This window comes from Amia ocellicauda, chromosome 2 (assembly GCF_036373705.1).
Source record: "Amia ocellicauda isolate fAmiCal2 chromosome 2, fAmiCal2.hap1, whole genome shotgun sequence".
In the NCBI taxonomy this organism is placed as follows: domain Eukaryota; kingdom Metazoa; phylum Chordata; class Actinopteri; order Amiiformes; family Amiidae; genus Amia; species Amia ocellicauda.
The window spans coordinates 34,438,123-34,453,937 of NC_089851.1; the positions used below are offsets into that span (position 1 = coordinate 34,438,123).

The 15,815-nt window shown below is 35.9% G+C and overlaps 1 protein-coding gene across 2 annotated transcripts in view; it reads right to left on the reverse strand.

The window, feature by feature from the left end:
• The window catches only part of mmp16a (matrix metallopeptidase 16a (membrane-inserted)), a 53,661-nt gene that overhangs the window by 26,500 nt on the left and 11,346 nt on the right, over window positions 1–15,815 (reverse strand). Inside the window, exons 2-5 of one of the 2 annotated variants that reach the window (XM_066723313.1) lie at window positions 11,477–11,625; window positions 9,224–9,238; window positions 6,437–6,559; window positions 2,587–2,891 (exon numbers count right to left, since the gene is read on the reverse strand). In XM_066723313.1, the coding sequence (XP_066579410.1) occupies window positions 2,587–2,891; window positions 6,437–6,559; window positions 9,224–9,238; window positions 11,477–11,625 (592 nt within the window). The remainder of the gene's footprint in view (window positions 1–2,586; window positions 2,892–6,436; window positions 6,560–9,223; window positions 9,239–11,476; window positions 11,626–15,815) is intronic. The other variant, XM_066723314.1, reaches the window with a different exon arrangement.

The following is a 15,815-nucleotide window of genomic DNA, read 5'->3' on the forward strand; positions in this document are numbered from 1 at the left end:
GGGTGTTGTTTGGGTCAGGTGACTCTGAGGTGTTAAACAAAAACAACCCTGCCTTATTACAATCCACAACATTGACAAGCTGTTTAAAATCTACGAGATGTGATTTAAAAAAAAAACAGTTGTTCGATGTCGTTCAATATGTAGTAGAAAATTGAATAAAAGCTGTCATAAAACGCAAGGGGAGAAAACAAAGTGTATCACTTTCCTGTTATAAAGAGTAAAGAGTTATCGATTTTTTCATGCTGCTCTCCTATTATTAGTGATACAACTAATATAATTGTAAGTAATGCTTTGCTTTGTTAACTACTTGCTTTCCAGCCCCCAGTGACTTCAGTGTACATATTCCATCCTAAATCTTGCAATATATTTTCTTCCCTTTCTTGTATAAGGCAATAGGTTGTGTGAAGGATCTCTCATTATATAAGAAATTGAATCTCACGCAGGTGAGAGGTTCTGGCTGCACAAACTGCACAAAATGTCATTTCTTGTAGACAAACCTTCACATGACCTATTAACTTATAATAAATCACACACATAAAGATTAGACTTTCAAATATCTTTACAGTAAAAAAAAAAACATTTTTAATTTAACAACCAACCTCCCTGCCCTTTGTCTACAAAATGTTTGGTGTTGTGTTTTCTTGCCAGTTAAATGTAACAAAACTAATAAAAACAAATGTACATCTTGCACCACTAATATTACATGTCCTAACATGTTGGTAACTGAATTTTTAAATACTGATAATTCTATGAACCACATGACATTTATACACAAGGAAAGAGGTATAGGAATTTTCTGAAATGCTGCTCGGTGATTGGCTGGTTTCTCACATGTGATTTAAAATAAGTCTTCATCTGTTCTCAACTGATGATACAGATTTTAAACCGAGTCACAGGCTTGCCAGTTAGACCTGCTGGAGCAGCAGTGGTTTATTGCTGTATTCAGCACTTGGACAGATTAGGATGGCTTGTAATGAGGATGCCACAAAGATTTCAAACACGTTCACAAATGGAATTAGACGAAGCAGCCACTTTGAAGTCAGAAGATTCTGTAATCTGGCACTTCAAACTAACAGAAATGCTTTTAAAATGGAGGATGTTTTAAAATTGGTCTGTTTTGGATCATTGCTATATTTAAATCTTTAGCCTGAAGAAGACAAAAATGGGTGATGAAACCAGCTGTTTTCCATATTTACGTGGTACTATTTTAATTTATTTTATTTTATCGTATTTACATTGTTAGTATGAATCACAAAACTGATCTTCAAGCCTCGAAGAAACTGGATCTGTATTGGTTTGACAGCAGCTTTAGCATAAACACTTATGGGAGTATTATGCCAACTAGAAAAAAACTTTAGGAAAATACATATAATCTACATATGCAGTTGCAGCCGAACGTATTCTACAATGGTGATTCTTTTAGTTTAATACATGGTATTCCTAAAATCATACTTATTAATTTATTCAGAGTTAGTACAAGGGTCAGCCTATATAAAACTGAAAAGATTCCAGTTGAGACAGGGTGTATGTAAATGCATATGTAACTAAATTATGAATGCCTTTATTATTTGGAATCACCAATTATTCATTATTCAATCACCAAAAGGCAAGTGTAGTGTTCCGAGAATATCGTCTCAAAAACAAGTCCATATTTCCTCTCCTTGGTTAGATAAATGTCCCAGACTTCCCTGGTTGGATTCTTCTGAATTGGAACCAATGCAGCAAGTGATGCTGTAAGCCCTACAAGCTGTGATTCATTAAGTACCCCTGCATCTTCCCTTCAATTCAATACAAATCCTGAGGGGACATTCTGCAGATGTGCTTCTCAGGGGCATAGTCAGCTTCTTAATATACCAAATTTCTTCTTTCTAAATGCTGCCCTCCCTTAAAAGCTTTGCACACAGTAGCATACACTGTGAATGCTGGGATATGCCCATAGTGCTTTTCAGTAATCTTATGGGATAATAGATCGCTTGGAGCCCACTGTCTGTGTCTAACAAAAGCAAAATAAAAAAAGAAGAAAAATCCAGGTCATTGGTATGTTAATAATACCTAGCACAAGTGCAAATGTAACAGGCTGACAAACAGAAGTAATGGTTCTTCTAACCACACAGTTCAGAATTATGTTGTATAATAATTTTTTCATGATACTTGAACCCTGTTGTATGAATGGAGGTTTTGGCCTGTCTGTGACAGATGTTTTGTTATGGTTTCATCCCCTGTGATTTTGGTACATGAAGGTCTGTTAATGATTAATGCATTGTGCAGCAGGGTTTACTCTTGTAATATTTTCTGCAAAAAAATCAAAATAAATACCACTTTTATGATCTTTGTAGCAATACTTTCTTCCTATAAAAAACAACAACAAAATTGCAGTATGAGGCCTGAATAAAACCTATAATTAAACTGAGGCCGGTTGCTGATTTTTCCTGGAAGTTGAATGACTAGGTGTAGTGCGGTCCTGAATTCACTATAATTAGCCTCTTGATTGCCCTAACACCATCATCACAGTAAACCCAGTTTCTGATGCAATCAAAGACACTGCTTTACACATACTGCTAAGCTTGTGCAGTTTTGTGCTCTTACCGTCATGGTTGGGGTTTCCTAAAGTCCAGGGCTCGTCCGAGTCGAAATGAGTGTCTCCGCCAATTCCAGGTCCTGGAAAATATGCGTGGGCTAAAAACCCTCCCTCTCCGTCAAATGGAGAGCTGTCCCCGTGGAAACCTGAAGCGAATATAATTGTAATGTCCACGTCCCTCTTGCCGTTCTCCAGGGCACTGTAAGGGACAGCCTCGAATTTCAGGGGAGTGACGTTCTGCCAGACGTCAAAGGCACGTCGGATGGCATCATGAGTTTCCTCTGCGCCCACTTTAGGTGTGACGTTCTTTATGCTGGAGTGAAACAGAGAGAAGAGGAGACACCACTATCAGGAAAATGTCTTGATTAACATGGCATGGAAAATGTACCACCTTAAAATTCATAGTAAAGCTAGCAACAAGATAGCTTGAATTTGGTTCTGAAATTACAGATGCTTTTAAGTGCAATATTTGCTAACTGTTGCAAAAATGGAAGCTCCATTTCATCTCTTTTGCTTTTGAATTGTGTGATGTAATTCCCCCCATCAAGACAGTGTTTGTAGCCTTGACTGATATGCTACATCAGCATAAGACTTCTCCTGATAACAGTGTCAGGGCAAATTTGAATAATTTCATCACGTAGAGGAATAAAATAAAAATAAAGGTTATTGTGGTAACATCAGTCAATCCCTATGTCACAAGGTTTACGAAAGAAAAAGGGTTATCATAAGAACTTAAGATAGCTGTGACCTGCCTTTCGTATTCCATTGTGAATCTGTGTAAAGGACTGTCCATTTCAGACGTCTTTAAAAACATTTGCATTTCTGTGATAAACTTCCCTGACAGCTGACACAAATTGAATATACAGGAGTGTCTGTCTGCTCCACTAATAAAGCCTCGATCTTTAAGCTCAGTCACAGTCCTCTGGTCTGTGAAGCAGAAGGCTGGTGCATATTCTACAACCACCACCTTCAGGAATACGATAAGGACCATGACATATCCTCCAAGCTGTTCCCGGCTCTACTCAAGAAAAATAAGTGTGACATACACCTCTTGTGCTTTCATCTAAGTAGAATTTGCCCTACATGTCTGTAAATTAAATGCTGTAGGAGCTAGGAGAAATCAAGATTCCTTCTGGGTAAATTTTATTTTGTAATTAGGATTATAAACAGCTGACTGCATAGGAACGATTGATGTTGTGCTTGGGTGATTTTTAAGCCCTTCTACAATGAAACAAGCAGCAAATGAGGTTCCAGCTTATTCCACAGTTCACCAAATTAGCTGAATATTTCCCTTCATTTTATTATTATTTGTTTTGGTTTCAGGAAAATCAGAAACATTTTAATGCATAACATCAAACACTTAAGTATCACATTTATAGAATGCTAAAATAAATGTACCATGGGAAATAGATGTTTCAACATTAGTCTGTTTTTCAAACGTTATAATTAAGCAGCTGCCAAAAGTGTTCCTTTCCATACTTTTTAGTGCAAGTGGATGAATAGCTGAGAAAAAAAAACTATTTTAGAATTATATGGATGTTTTCTTCCCAACCTTTTGGATTCCAGACAATTAAAACAAGACTCACAACAATAACAACAACAAACAAACACAAAAAAAAAAAAAAAAGTTTTATCTACAAAAAACAATGAAACCTGTGGAAAGTTTACTTAAAAAAAAAAAATCCAAACAGCTTTGCTGAACTTTAACATTTGGTTTTTATCTACCAGCAGAAGTTTACAGGAAATGGAAATCTGTTTTTTAGGCAGACACTTTAGTCAGCAATCCATCATTTATTGCCAGCCCTTCACCGATTTACATTTTATTTGAAAAGGTGAGTCCGTGATAGAATTAAAAGAGGACAGAATTTGAATAACTTGTTAAATCCTTATCATCACTTGCTGCTGTCATCAATCACAGCTAAATTGGGCAAGGCCTTCTTCCTCCTTCTCTTAAAGTGTTAATGTTATTGAAAATGAATGTGTCACCTCCAGTCAAATACAAATTTAATTCCTTGCCATTATTTCCCAGGAGACATTTGCCATGAAGGCACTTCATTAATCTTTGACTGTTTAGGATTACACATAAAACTCCAGTGCTTTTTATAACCTGACTACATTTCCATACAGTGATAGTTTTAAAAATGTTGAATCCATAGAGGTTTGGTATAGAATACGTTTTATTTTTGATTTCATAATGTCTTGTTTTGAATTTAATTTGGTATTTTCTAGAACACTGTGAACACTTGCTTGTTCTTTTCTGGAAAGTATCAGTACGCAATGTTTTTCATTTTATATATATTTCATATTCGTTTTTGATAATCAAGATAATCACAAGAGCAATCAAGGCTAAGCAATAATTAAAAGTCTTCCTTCACATGCCAAAACCGTTGTTTCTAGGCATATGCCCAGACCCAACATAAAACTTCCAACAATGTACAATTACAATACTTGTCTTTTGTCCAAAATTAAATCTCTCATCAAGTATTGAGTTTTGAATTTTGAATTTTGAATTCGGTGCAGGTACTAGATAAGTTTACCGTAATTATTTTACAGTATTTTTACCCTACACTTTGGTATTGTGAATAAACACAATCTACTTCAGTATACTTTTATAAAACACTAGCTTAAAATTAAACAACAAATTAATCTAGAACACTGATAAAATGTATTTAATGCATTTGGTTTATTAAGTAATAACAGAGCTGCCACTCAGAATGAACTATGCCCCAAAGCTACACAAAGACAATAGCACCCAAGAGCCAGCTCAGCACACCACAGTTCTGGCTTAACCTGCAGGATGTTCATTTTACGGACAAAGGGGTGGCTCTGATACTTGAGAAGGGAACAGTCAGGAAGAAAAGCATCTGCACCACCATCTGCTGCTGAACCTTTGGGAGCCTTACACCAAACAAGCTCAATCATGTACCTGATATTGCTCACGAAAGGAGATTTACTGAAAAGGTGTATTGTGTGAGGTTAAGTGAGGAGGAACAAAAAAACACCCTTAATAAGTTTGGAAGATGCACCATGCATTTATCCTACACATCTGAACATAATTACTTAGAGTGGCTGAACTTTCAGCGTTTCACAGAGATTTCAATAGGTTTGAGGTATTTCTCAAACATGAGGTCATTGCCTAACCACATTCATCACATCGATCTTGGAGACATATAATACATTATTTTTACTTTGCAGGCCCATCAAAATCAATTGTTAATAATCATAATAAGAATTATAATCATAATCATCATCATCATCATACATACTGGTATATCCATATACTATGATCATAAATGGTGACCTGAAATGAACCTAGAATCATCATACTCTTGCCTTTACAGTGGTTTAGTATGATTCATATAACCGTTTTCTTATGCACATGACAGTTAACTGCACTGTCCTCGATCACTATATTCAGGATGTCTAGAAGTTAATTGGACATCATGCAAAAAAAGCAATCCTCGCTTATGGAGGTTAAATATAACCTAGTGTTATGCATGCATCATGCTGCAATAAATCTTTTCTCATGAGCAAAATGTATATAAAAAAACATTCTCTTTTTGAAATGGATGGCATATTGCAAATGCATATATTTCAATGTACAGTTTAATATACTGAGAAATAAATATATAAGAATATAGGAAAAATATAATTTGATTGGGATGGTATTGTATACTGATAATTGGTGACAGTTACGAAATGTACTGGTGGTTGACGCTAAAGATGACAAATGCACTTTCCAAATTCACTAAAATAGCTGATTCACATTGTTTTAGAGTCTGAATACGCACAGCAGATGAAGTAAAGGGACAACATGTCATGGGTCTTGTAAAGAAAACCCAGCGAAGAACCCCATACCTGTAAGTGATATGCTTGTGTTGCCACTTCTGTCCCGTAAGGGCGTACCGCCTCCTTCGCACGCTGAATTTGGATGCTCCTCCAAGTTGGTCTGGTACCCCACACCGCGGCTTCTTCATCCAGCTGTGAAGGTCAAATGCACCAATTTGAGGCCTCAGCTTGTAGCTCTTTTCCTTAAGCATTACATTGCCCGTCTTAATCCTGTGCTAGAGTTTCCTTTTCTATGATGCTTACCTGAGCAGTCAGTTTTTCTCGAATGTTGGTCAAGGGAGATTTCACTCCATTCAGAATGCTCTTCCTGGCTATAGTATCTCTGCTGCCCCTAGAATGTGTATTGGTTTGTAGACAAATGAGATCTGTTGTGGTTCTGTGATGCAAAATGCCCGAGAGCTTTATGTGATATGTATGTGATATCATCTTCAGCCCTTGTGAAAGGTGCAAAATGACTGTCAAACAGCAGAGAAGTACTTAACCTCTCCAAAAGCATACTAAACTGCAGCAGGATTATATTTGTTTTCATGCATTGGGCATATCAGAGAAATTAGCCTTATCAAATTTCTTCTTATAGTTCATTTTATCCTTTATTTATTTTTACATAAAGAAATTTGAACTGTAGTCACAACCTGGATATATTAAATCTAATAGCAAGTACACAGATCAGAACCTCTCTTTTTGTTTTTCAGGTTTTTCTTGTGAGTATCAACGTTGCATTTTAGAGCCATCAGCCTTGGCAATCTTCTTGTGGTGAACAAATAAATACGACCCATTCATTATTTAAAAGGAAGTACAGACCAATGAGCTGCATTACAGAAAAGGTTAAATTAGCATATGAAAAAGTTGGGCAACATTATGCGTATAAAGTATTGTGTAGCTCCTAAGGGTGGCAGGAGAAAAATAAACAAAGACAATCAATCGAAACACACAAACACACTGACCCACCAGAAAACACAGCCACACATACACACAGAAATATGAATATATAAATACATACATGTTGTCTGTTAAATGTATGGGATCACCTGGAAACATAACTGAACTACTAGGAATTTGGAAAGCAACTAATTTCAAAAGGCAAATACAAAATGCAACAGAGGGTATCTTATTTTGGCATTTTACTAAACTTTTTAGTATCAAAATAACATACCATAAATGTTCACAGGGACAAAATCAGATTGACAGAGAGACCGTTACAGGAAATTAAATACTTACTGTTGTCTATTTGTTTGTTTTTCTGGCTGTGTGTTCTTGGTCATTAACCTGTTGAAAACCAAGCCATTTCCTACCAATCTGACAACCGAAGGTATTTAGTATACGTTTAACAATGGAATTATTATCTTCCTTTACTATATCTGTGCAGCAACTCACCATACATTTCCATAAGGGATAACAGTAAAATGCGAGTTAAACATATCAACTGTTATATTTCCCTTTTCCTTCATTAAACTTCAGCGAAAGCTGGTTCATAGATTGATTTTCTTTCAGCAAGGTTTCCAGGTGACTATCATTTTGATCAACCATGTGTGGATATGTATTTTTTATTTTGTTGAGTGAGTGTGTTTTACCTCAAAGACCACAAAAACAGTCACTGAAAATCTATGTAGCATTTTCATATTATAATTGATTTCAGAAAACATACACATTTCAACTATTTGTGTGTGTGTGTGTGTGTGTGTGTGTGTATATATATATATATATATACATACATATATCTTAAGAATAAGTCTTTCATCTGCATATACAGAGGAGAAAATTGGAACATCATCAATTCACGTAGTATGTAGATAAACTCTAATTGGAAATCAAATCAGGTTTTTTAGAGATGGAAAGTAGTTCACATGATCAATACTAGTAGTTTAACTTTTACGATTAGATTTGAAAGCCCACAGTACATCTTCATTTTGTAGGAACTACACACTGCAAAGCAAAATCAAATGTAGTAAAGGAAGGAAGTTTTCTTCGCTTTCTTTTTTCTCCTTTATATAGTATCGGTGTAGTTGGAGTTAAATCCTGGTCCTTTTATGGTTTCACCACTAGCTCCACACACTTTGCAAATGGCCTACATGCCAAATACTGTCACAATCATTGTTCTCTATGGATGCATAGTCCATAAAATAAGTTAAAAAATGCATCTTTTAGAACATTTACGTGATTGTGCAGTACACATGAGCAGCTTCATTAATAAGATGCTCATACCTAGTAATTGCCCATTAATCAAGTCTAATATGTTTTAAGCAATATAGTAAAAAAGCACATATTAAAACAACCTAAAATTACATCAATTTACAGACCTAGACCATGAACACTTACCCAACAAGACAATACAGTAGGAATGTTCTATATACACATATTGCATGTGTGTGTGTGAATGTGTGTGAGTGCATACTAATTGCTAGGAGCAAATAAACTTTATTCTGAAATGTTTAGTAAAGCAAATTGACTAAAACCTTTTCATTTCTGTGGTGTGATTTAAAATATATCAAACAAGGGTTGGACAAGGATACTTCTTATTTTGAGATTACATAATTTACCAGTAAAAGTACATTACTGCCTAATTATTAGGCAGTAGTTATAGTTAAAGCATGCCTAAACCTAAATTTGAACCATACGATGGAACTTATTATTATATAGATGTTTAATGAAACATGTCCTTATATTTGGTTTTCACTACATCATGCACTGATTTTACCCAGTGATCATTAGTTCAAGGGATATATGCAAATCAATCAAAAACTTAACACACAGCATGTAATACAAAAAATAAAAAAATAAAATTAGATAATGCCTCACCTCAAGGTGATATCACTACATCATATTATAGAAGCAAAAGGAAACAACAAAACAAAAACAAAACAAGAATTAAGATGGTACAGGAGAAAACTTAAAATGTTTAGACAGGGCAATCTGAATTTTTATGCAATACACAGTACAAGAATTTCCATGTATTCCAAATATTATGTCCCCTTTCAACCCTCAATCCACATCATCAACTGTCAATTCTTAATTCCCTGTTTTATTGAACTGCTGTAATTAAGACTGAGTCAGAACGATTATAGGTGACTGAACACTTTGCCAGATCCAGCCCGTTATTTATCAATTTAGTGCTGTTTGCTTTCTTGCTTTCTTTTTCTTTTTAAGTATACCCCAATATGGAATTGGCAATTGGTGTTCAGCCTGCCCTGCCTCTGCAGCCTCAAACTGAACGGTAGGCACAGATACACCCTATGGGGCTCAAGCTGTCCAACTGACTGCTTCTTTTGTGCTGCAAATTCAAACTGGAAACAGTGGAGTCTACTTGTCAGACAGACGACAGACAGAGCTCCCACTGATACCACAGACGCCTGGCCAACAACAAGGACCGTTACTGTGCAGCGAGCCAAGGAGGTCCAAGCCAATTCTGAATAACCCAGCTCAGGTCTTGTACAACGTTCTGCTGCTACATGCAGGCTGGATTTGAACTTGTAAGATCCAGGCTACAGTACTCACCTGGCACTTTGAACACAGGCTTTTACCACATACTCCCCTGGAGCCCTCAACTAACTCGTTTAAAGTCAACAAATTTGCTCACTTACAGCGATCATCTTAGCATCATAAATAATGCATCATAAAGCACTGAGACATAGTTTTTTTTTTCAAATGCATGTGCAGATGAATTAGTATGGTCAGAAGTCTCATGCTGTTCATGGAATTCACACAAAATAAAATGTGTTTTGCACTTATGTTGTAAGTCGCCCTGGATAAGGGCGCCTGCCAAGAAAAAAAAAATAATAATAAAAAAAAAAAAAAAAAAAATAATAATAATAATAATAATAATAATAATAATAAAATGAGCACATACACTGCATTTCCAGGGCAAGGCTAACAGTGAAACATTAAAAGACCTGTTCAACCATTTGGCTTAGAAGTCAGATCAACAAATACATAGTGTCAAGTCCTCAGTCTAAAGTGGGATAGTGATGGTGCACAATATACAAAGTCTGCTGCCAGTGAGAGTGTCTGGGAGGGGCGGGAGACCAGACACACAATGCATTGTCCAACCTCTTATGCATGGAGGAGGCAGTGTGATAGTGTGAGACGTTCCTCTCATGGTTTGGGCTAAAGTCATAGTTATTTAAAAAAATAATTGTGAGGGGCACCATGAATGCCACTATGTATTATGATATTATGGACAATGATGTCCTGCCTACATTGATGCAATTTTATACTGAATGCCCATAATATTGGTCAACCTGGTTTTGTACCATGTGACAGAGCTGGTAGCGTAACACAGTGGTTCAGACGAATGGCGTAGAAAACATCCCATGGCATGCTCAGAGTCCCACCGAGAACCTATGGGATGAACTGGAATGCCAGACATGTCAAAAGGGTGGTGTCGGTGTCCCTTTCAGGACTGCAGTGGTCATCAAGGCCAAGATGGCCAATTAGGTTTATTTTACCAATACATTTAGTGTTGGCTTGTTGTTCCTCATTTAACTGATTGTGCTTTCTGCCTTATACCCTTTATACATTTTCTGGATGTTTTCCTTTATTAAACCAGCACTGTCCTGTATAAATAAAATAAATTCACAAATACATAAATACAAACCTACCATTTTCCAAATATGTAAGAAAAACTATGAATTTAATATAATACAATATAGTAGACTACAATATTATGCATGTGTTGCTTACTGAACTACTGCAACCTTAGCTAAATCTATAGAGTAATTCTGTACTGCTTGCAGGTCTGAAGTCAGGATGAGTAGCACAGGCTGGCCGTCAGATGTACCAGGGGAGTCCCGGATGTGTGACTCAACTGACTCATCAGGCAATGTGCCAGTTCAATGAGGTGCACAACACTGTGGGCTCGAGGTTTCCATATTTCAATGCAATACAGTAATCTGATTTGTGTCAAAATGCATTAATCTTGTGTGATAATGATGCCAGTCACCAAGGACTGAATATCTCCTTGGTGATATTGTGCGCATGACCCATGAGCTGGAGGTTGGCCATTTGTGGATGCATGCGTGTTGTAAAACATTAACACTTAGAATGAATACTTACTCTAGTGTGTTTTTGTTCAGTGTTCCTGTGATGTTGAGGCCGTAAAGGCGCTGCATAGCAGCAATAGCAGACTGCATGGTCTGTGCGGAGCGTAAGACTGACATTCGGGGGTCAGTGGGGGGGAGATAGCCATATCTCTGCAACCAGGCCTGCAAAGACAAGAAAAGGAGAAATGTTGAGGCTTTCAATTTTGAACACAATCACCAATCATCTCTGAATATATTAGAATGGTGCACCAGAGAATTTCTCTTTTTTTATTACATCTGTTGTAATTAGCCATTAGAGAAAGAAAAACTAATTTCCAGCTAATTTTGATTTAAACTGTTTTTTCCACAGCTGCAGACTGAAAATTAGACACTAGATTACAGTATGATGCAAGAACATTGCATTTTGCAAAGTACTGGTTAAATTCCTACATGAGGATCAGAAAGCCGATATCATCCTGCAAGCTGTATAGATATCTAGGCACAGACAAACAAATGATAAGCAAGCAAGACAAACAAAAATACCATTCAATTCTGCAAAGAAAGGTGTACAGTTGAATTAAAATAAATGCATGTCAAAACCCAAATGCATATACAAAAAAAAAAAAAGTATATATTGTTTGTTTAAATAGCAGTCTGCTTTGGGCCTTTACAATTTGACTTTGCATTGTGAACTCCAAGACCAATGATGGGATGTAAAAAGTAAATCTCCTCCTGGACTTACACATTTGTAGTATTCCACACATTTCTTAAACACAAAATCAGATTGAAGTTAAAAACATAGAGAGGCCCTAGGTATTAACAATAAACAAAAGGCCTACATATCAATACAATCATCCAGGCTAATGGTGGCTGGAGTGTTGTGGAATGCTTCATAAAATCAAATAGATTCGCTCACATTATTTTAAATCACAGCATGAGTGAATTCAAACAGCAATTCAATCAACAGCAAGCAGCCGCAGTAATACACAAATGTATACTGCAAATGTTTAGAGAGCAATTTATATAGTGGGTCATTTTATCATGTGCTCCCCCCCGATTATAATCAGTTTTTCTAGATAAAAACAAAATGTACTTCTTAAAAATTTACATCCACACCAGCAGCTGCACAAGACCCTGCACAGACAGCACTAAAAAACAACATAACAGCTTTCATTTTATGTCCGATTAGAGAAGTGTTCAATGGAAAAAAGAAAAAAAAAATAAGAAAAAAAAAATTATATATATATATATATATATATATATATATATATATATGTGTGTGTGTGTGTGTGTGTGTGTTATATCATCATCATCATCATCATCATCATCAGCAGTTTATATCGATCTACTGCTGGAAGAAGGCCTTCAATCTATATCTTCCCATTTCCATGCCATGCCTGCAAAGTTTATAATTTAATATTATATATATATATATATATATATATATAATACAGCTGATGCAGGCCCAAATTCCCTTTGCTGTCTCCACAAGAATCCTCTGTGGATAAGCACGCAACAGTCTAAAAAATGAATCTGCAGAACTGCCAGAAATATATTTATTTCTATTATTACATGGGGGGAAAATATTGATGGACATCATAGATAAAACCTACAGCAAATGCTCTGCATGCCTCTGATTATCAGAGGGCACATTTTCTGCAGTGGCCTGGCAAAACATGTTCCTTTACCTCCTTCCTTGGGAACTTAAAAATCGTCTTGTCAATATTCAGGTGTCACAACCATCACAACCCAGTTTGAATCTTGCAACATTTAAATAAAGAATATTCAATTTTCTTTGTAGGAGTATTTTGAGATTCCACAAAGGCAAAACAACCATCAGATTTACAGTATGGATTTCAAAATGTAAAAAGGTACTTACTGATAACTGCATTTGTATTTTTAAAGCTGCTGAAAAGTGGATACATGATACATTTGTATAAACCCTTTTGAAAGAGTTTATTAAGAGACCTGAAGCCAACACATTGTGCTTACTTCACTACAAACAAGTCCAGTAGTAAGTAGCAGGAAATCAGAAAGTGAAGCTGCCTAAACTTTCCTTGACAAAAGTTTTTGATTTGTCTCGTAGGCTCTGTGGTGAACTGAAGATTGTAGGCCGCTGGTTTTTACACACATAGATGCCAATGTACTAAATCCATTTGCTTCTCACCATGGCTTTGGTCTGGACTCTGGACTTTACAATGCCCTTGTTGAGTGTGTGCTGATCTTACTAAAACATTAAGCTGCTTTAAACAGTTTCATTTTGCTTCAGTATTGACATTATGAAATTACTTCTGATTTGTATGGTAGTGAAATGTACTGAATTGAACAGAGCCCTGAAGTTCTCCACAGTGGCTGCACTGTACTTCCCACAAACCTCAAGTACAATGAATGCTCTCTTATACTGTGCTAACATGATTCAATAGAGAAACCCTAAGTCTGTTCAGGTTTTTCTTAGGAATGAATTGAATGAAAGTTTCAAAGAAGTTTCAAATGCAGTTTTTAAGTGACCTTAAAGAATTTAAAAGAAGTCTTGTCCCATCACACATTTGAAATACTTGTGGAATGTGGAATAATTATAGTATTGTTTTTTGTTGTTTGTTTACTTACAGTGTCATCTGAGGACCTCAGTAACCCATGAATTGAGTTAAATGGGTTTTCTTTCTTGCCTAGTGAGCAGTTTTAGCCAAGTGTCTCAGGCTGCACTAACAGATTAAATGATATAAGGTGAAACGTTCAACCTCAATATGACTAAATCTTCTGGGAACCAGTTAGGCTCTGTGGGACTAACCTAACTGTTTACTCAGACTGTTTACAATCTGATAGTAACACACACCATCACAAGACAAATTACTTTTCAAAACAACATCCTTTCCAAGCCTTCAGGTTTTTTTACTGCTCTGTTTTTACTGGTGCCTTCGAGGCTCATGTAATAAGAACGGTTGCCAGGACTATGATTGAGACCATATAAAATTAATTGACACTTTGCTTTTAAAGGTGCTTTAAAATAATGTACATAAACTATCAGTAAAGTACCTAAAACCAAACACACAAACATAAATTACAGATTACAAAGTGAAACAGACTTTCTAATCCATTGATCTGGTTTACTCTCTTGATGCTGTGGATACCCATACAGAATCAACATATTTATTTAATAGATGGCAATCCTTATATTTCTCATATGCCAGAAATCCCCTATTTCATGTAAATTGTAAAAATATGGGCTGCATTTTAAATATTATTTTACATTATTTATAAACCACATCGGCTGTAAATATATTGTAGAAATTAACCTCACCATATATTTTCCTTACATAAACATATGCATATATCCAATATATTTTAAATATTCAAAAAGGGACCAATTCTGCCATATGAAAAGTATTAGGATCACATATGTCTACTATAAATGTGTATTCTAAAGCATGTAGACCACATTGTCTCAAACAAGAGGGTGTATCGGACTGCTCATCCTATTTTTACATTAGTATTGATAAGACGTTTTAATAACAGCTACACATTTGCTTAAACTTCTCATCGAGATAAGGCTGATTTACCTGTAATGAAAGCGTTTTTGTTTCCCTTCTTGCTGATACTGCACTTTCACAACTCAATTGCTGCTTCAGAGGCAGAAAGTCACTGCTTCCCCATTGCAAGATCTCTTTCTCACAATAATGTGCGTTTTTTACCCAGAACTAAATACATTCAACATTTGTATAATTAACATAAAGTAGTTAACATGAGGCTCTTCAGCTGAGATAAAGGATTTCATCATTCTTGCTATAGCAACGGGTTTGGGTTAGTTAGACTTAAAACAGTTCCACAACACTGTATAACATGTCCATTGGCCTGTCTAATTTTTTTATATAAATCACTTGAAAACTATAAAGGATTGCCCTTCTTTTACTTCAGTCTGCTATTTTACGCAGAATTGAATTTAGACTCCCCCCACCACCACACACACACACCCCCTTCAAGACTGATAACTGTTTTTCTGTTCCATTTGTCCTTCATTCCCTATTGCTGGATGACAAGGGAGCTATTATTGTATCAAACCCTGAGTGTGCAAACCTGCTGTCAAAGCTTTTTCTCTGGCATGTGAAAAATAAAATAAAAAAGCAATTATGGTGAAAAAAAAAATTCAGGGATAAATATACCACTGGATATTGCAGTACTAAGTCATGTATTTGTCATAAATAGTAACCCATTTTCTGTAACCCCTTTAAGTCAAGGAATGCTGGATCCACCCATCTTGCAATGAATCCATCACAATGTGAGCTATACATCACAATACTTACAGATCTACATGGTGCAATTCCTTATTTGTATCATATAAAATCATTTTAAGTATTTTGTTGTGTGACAATAAGGCA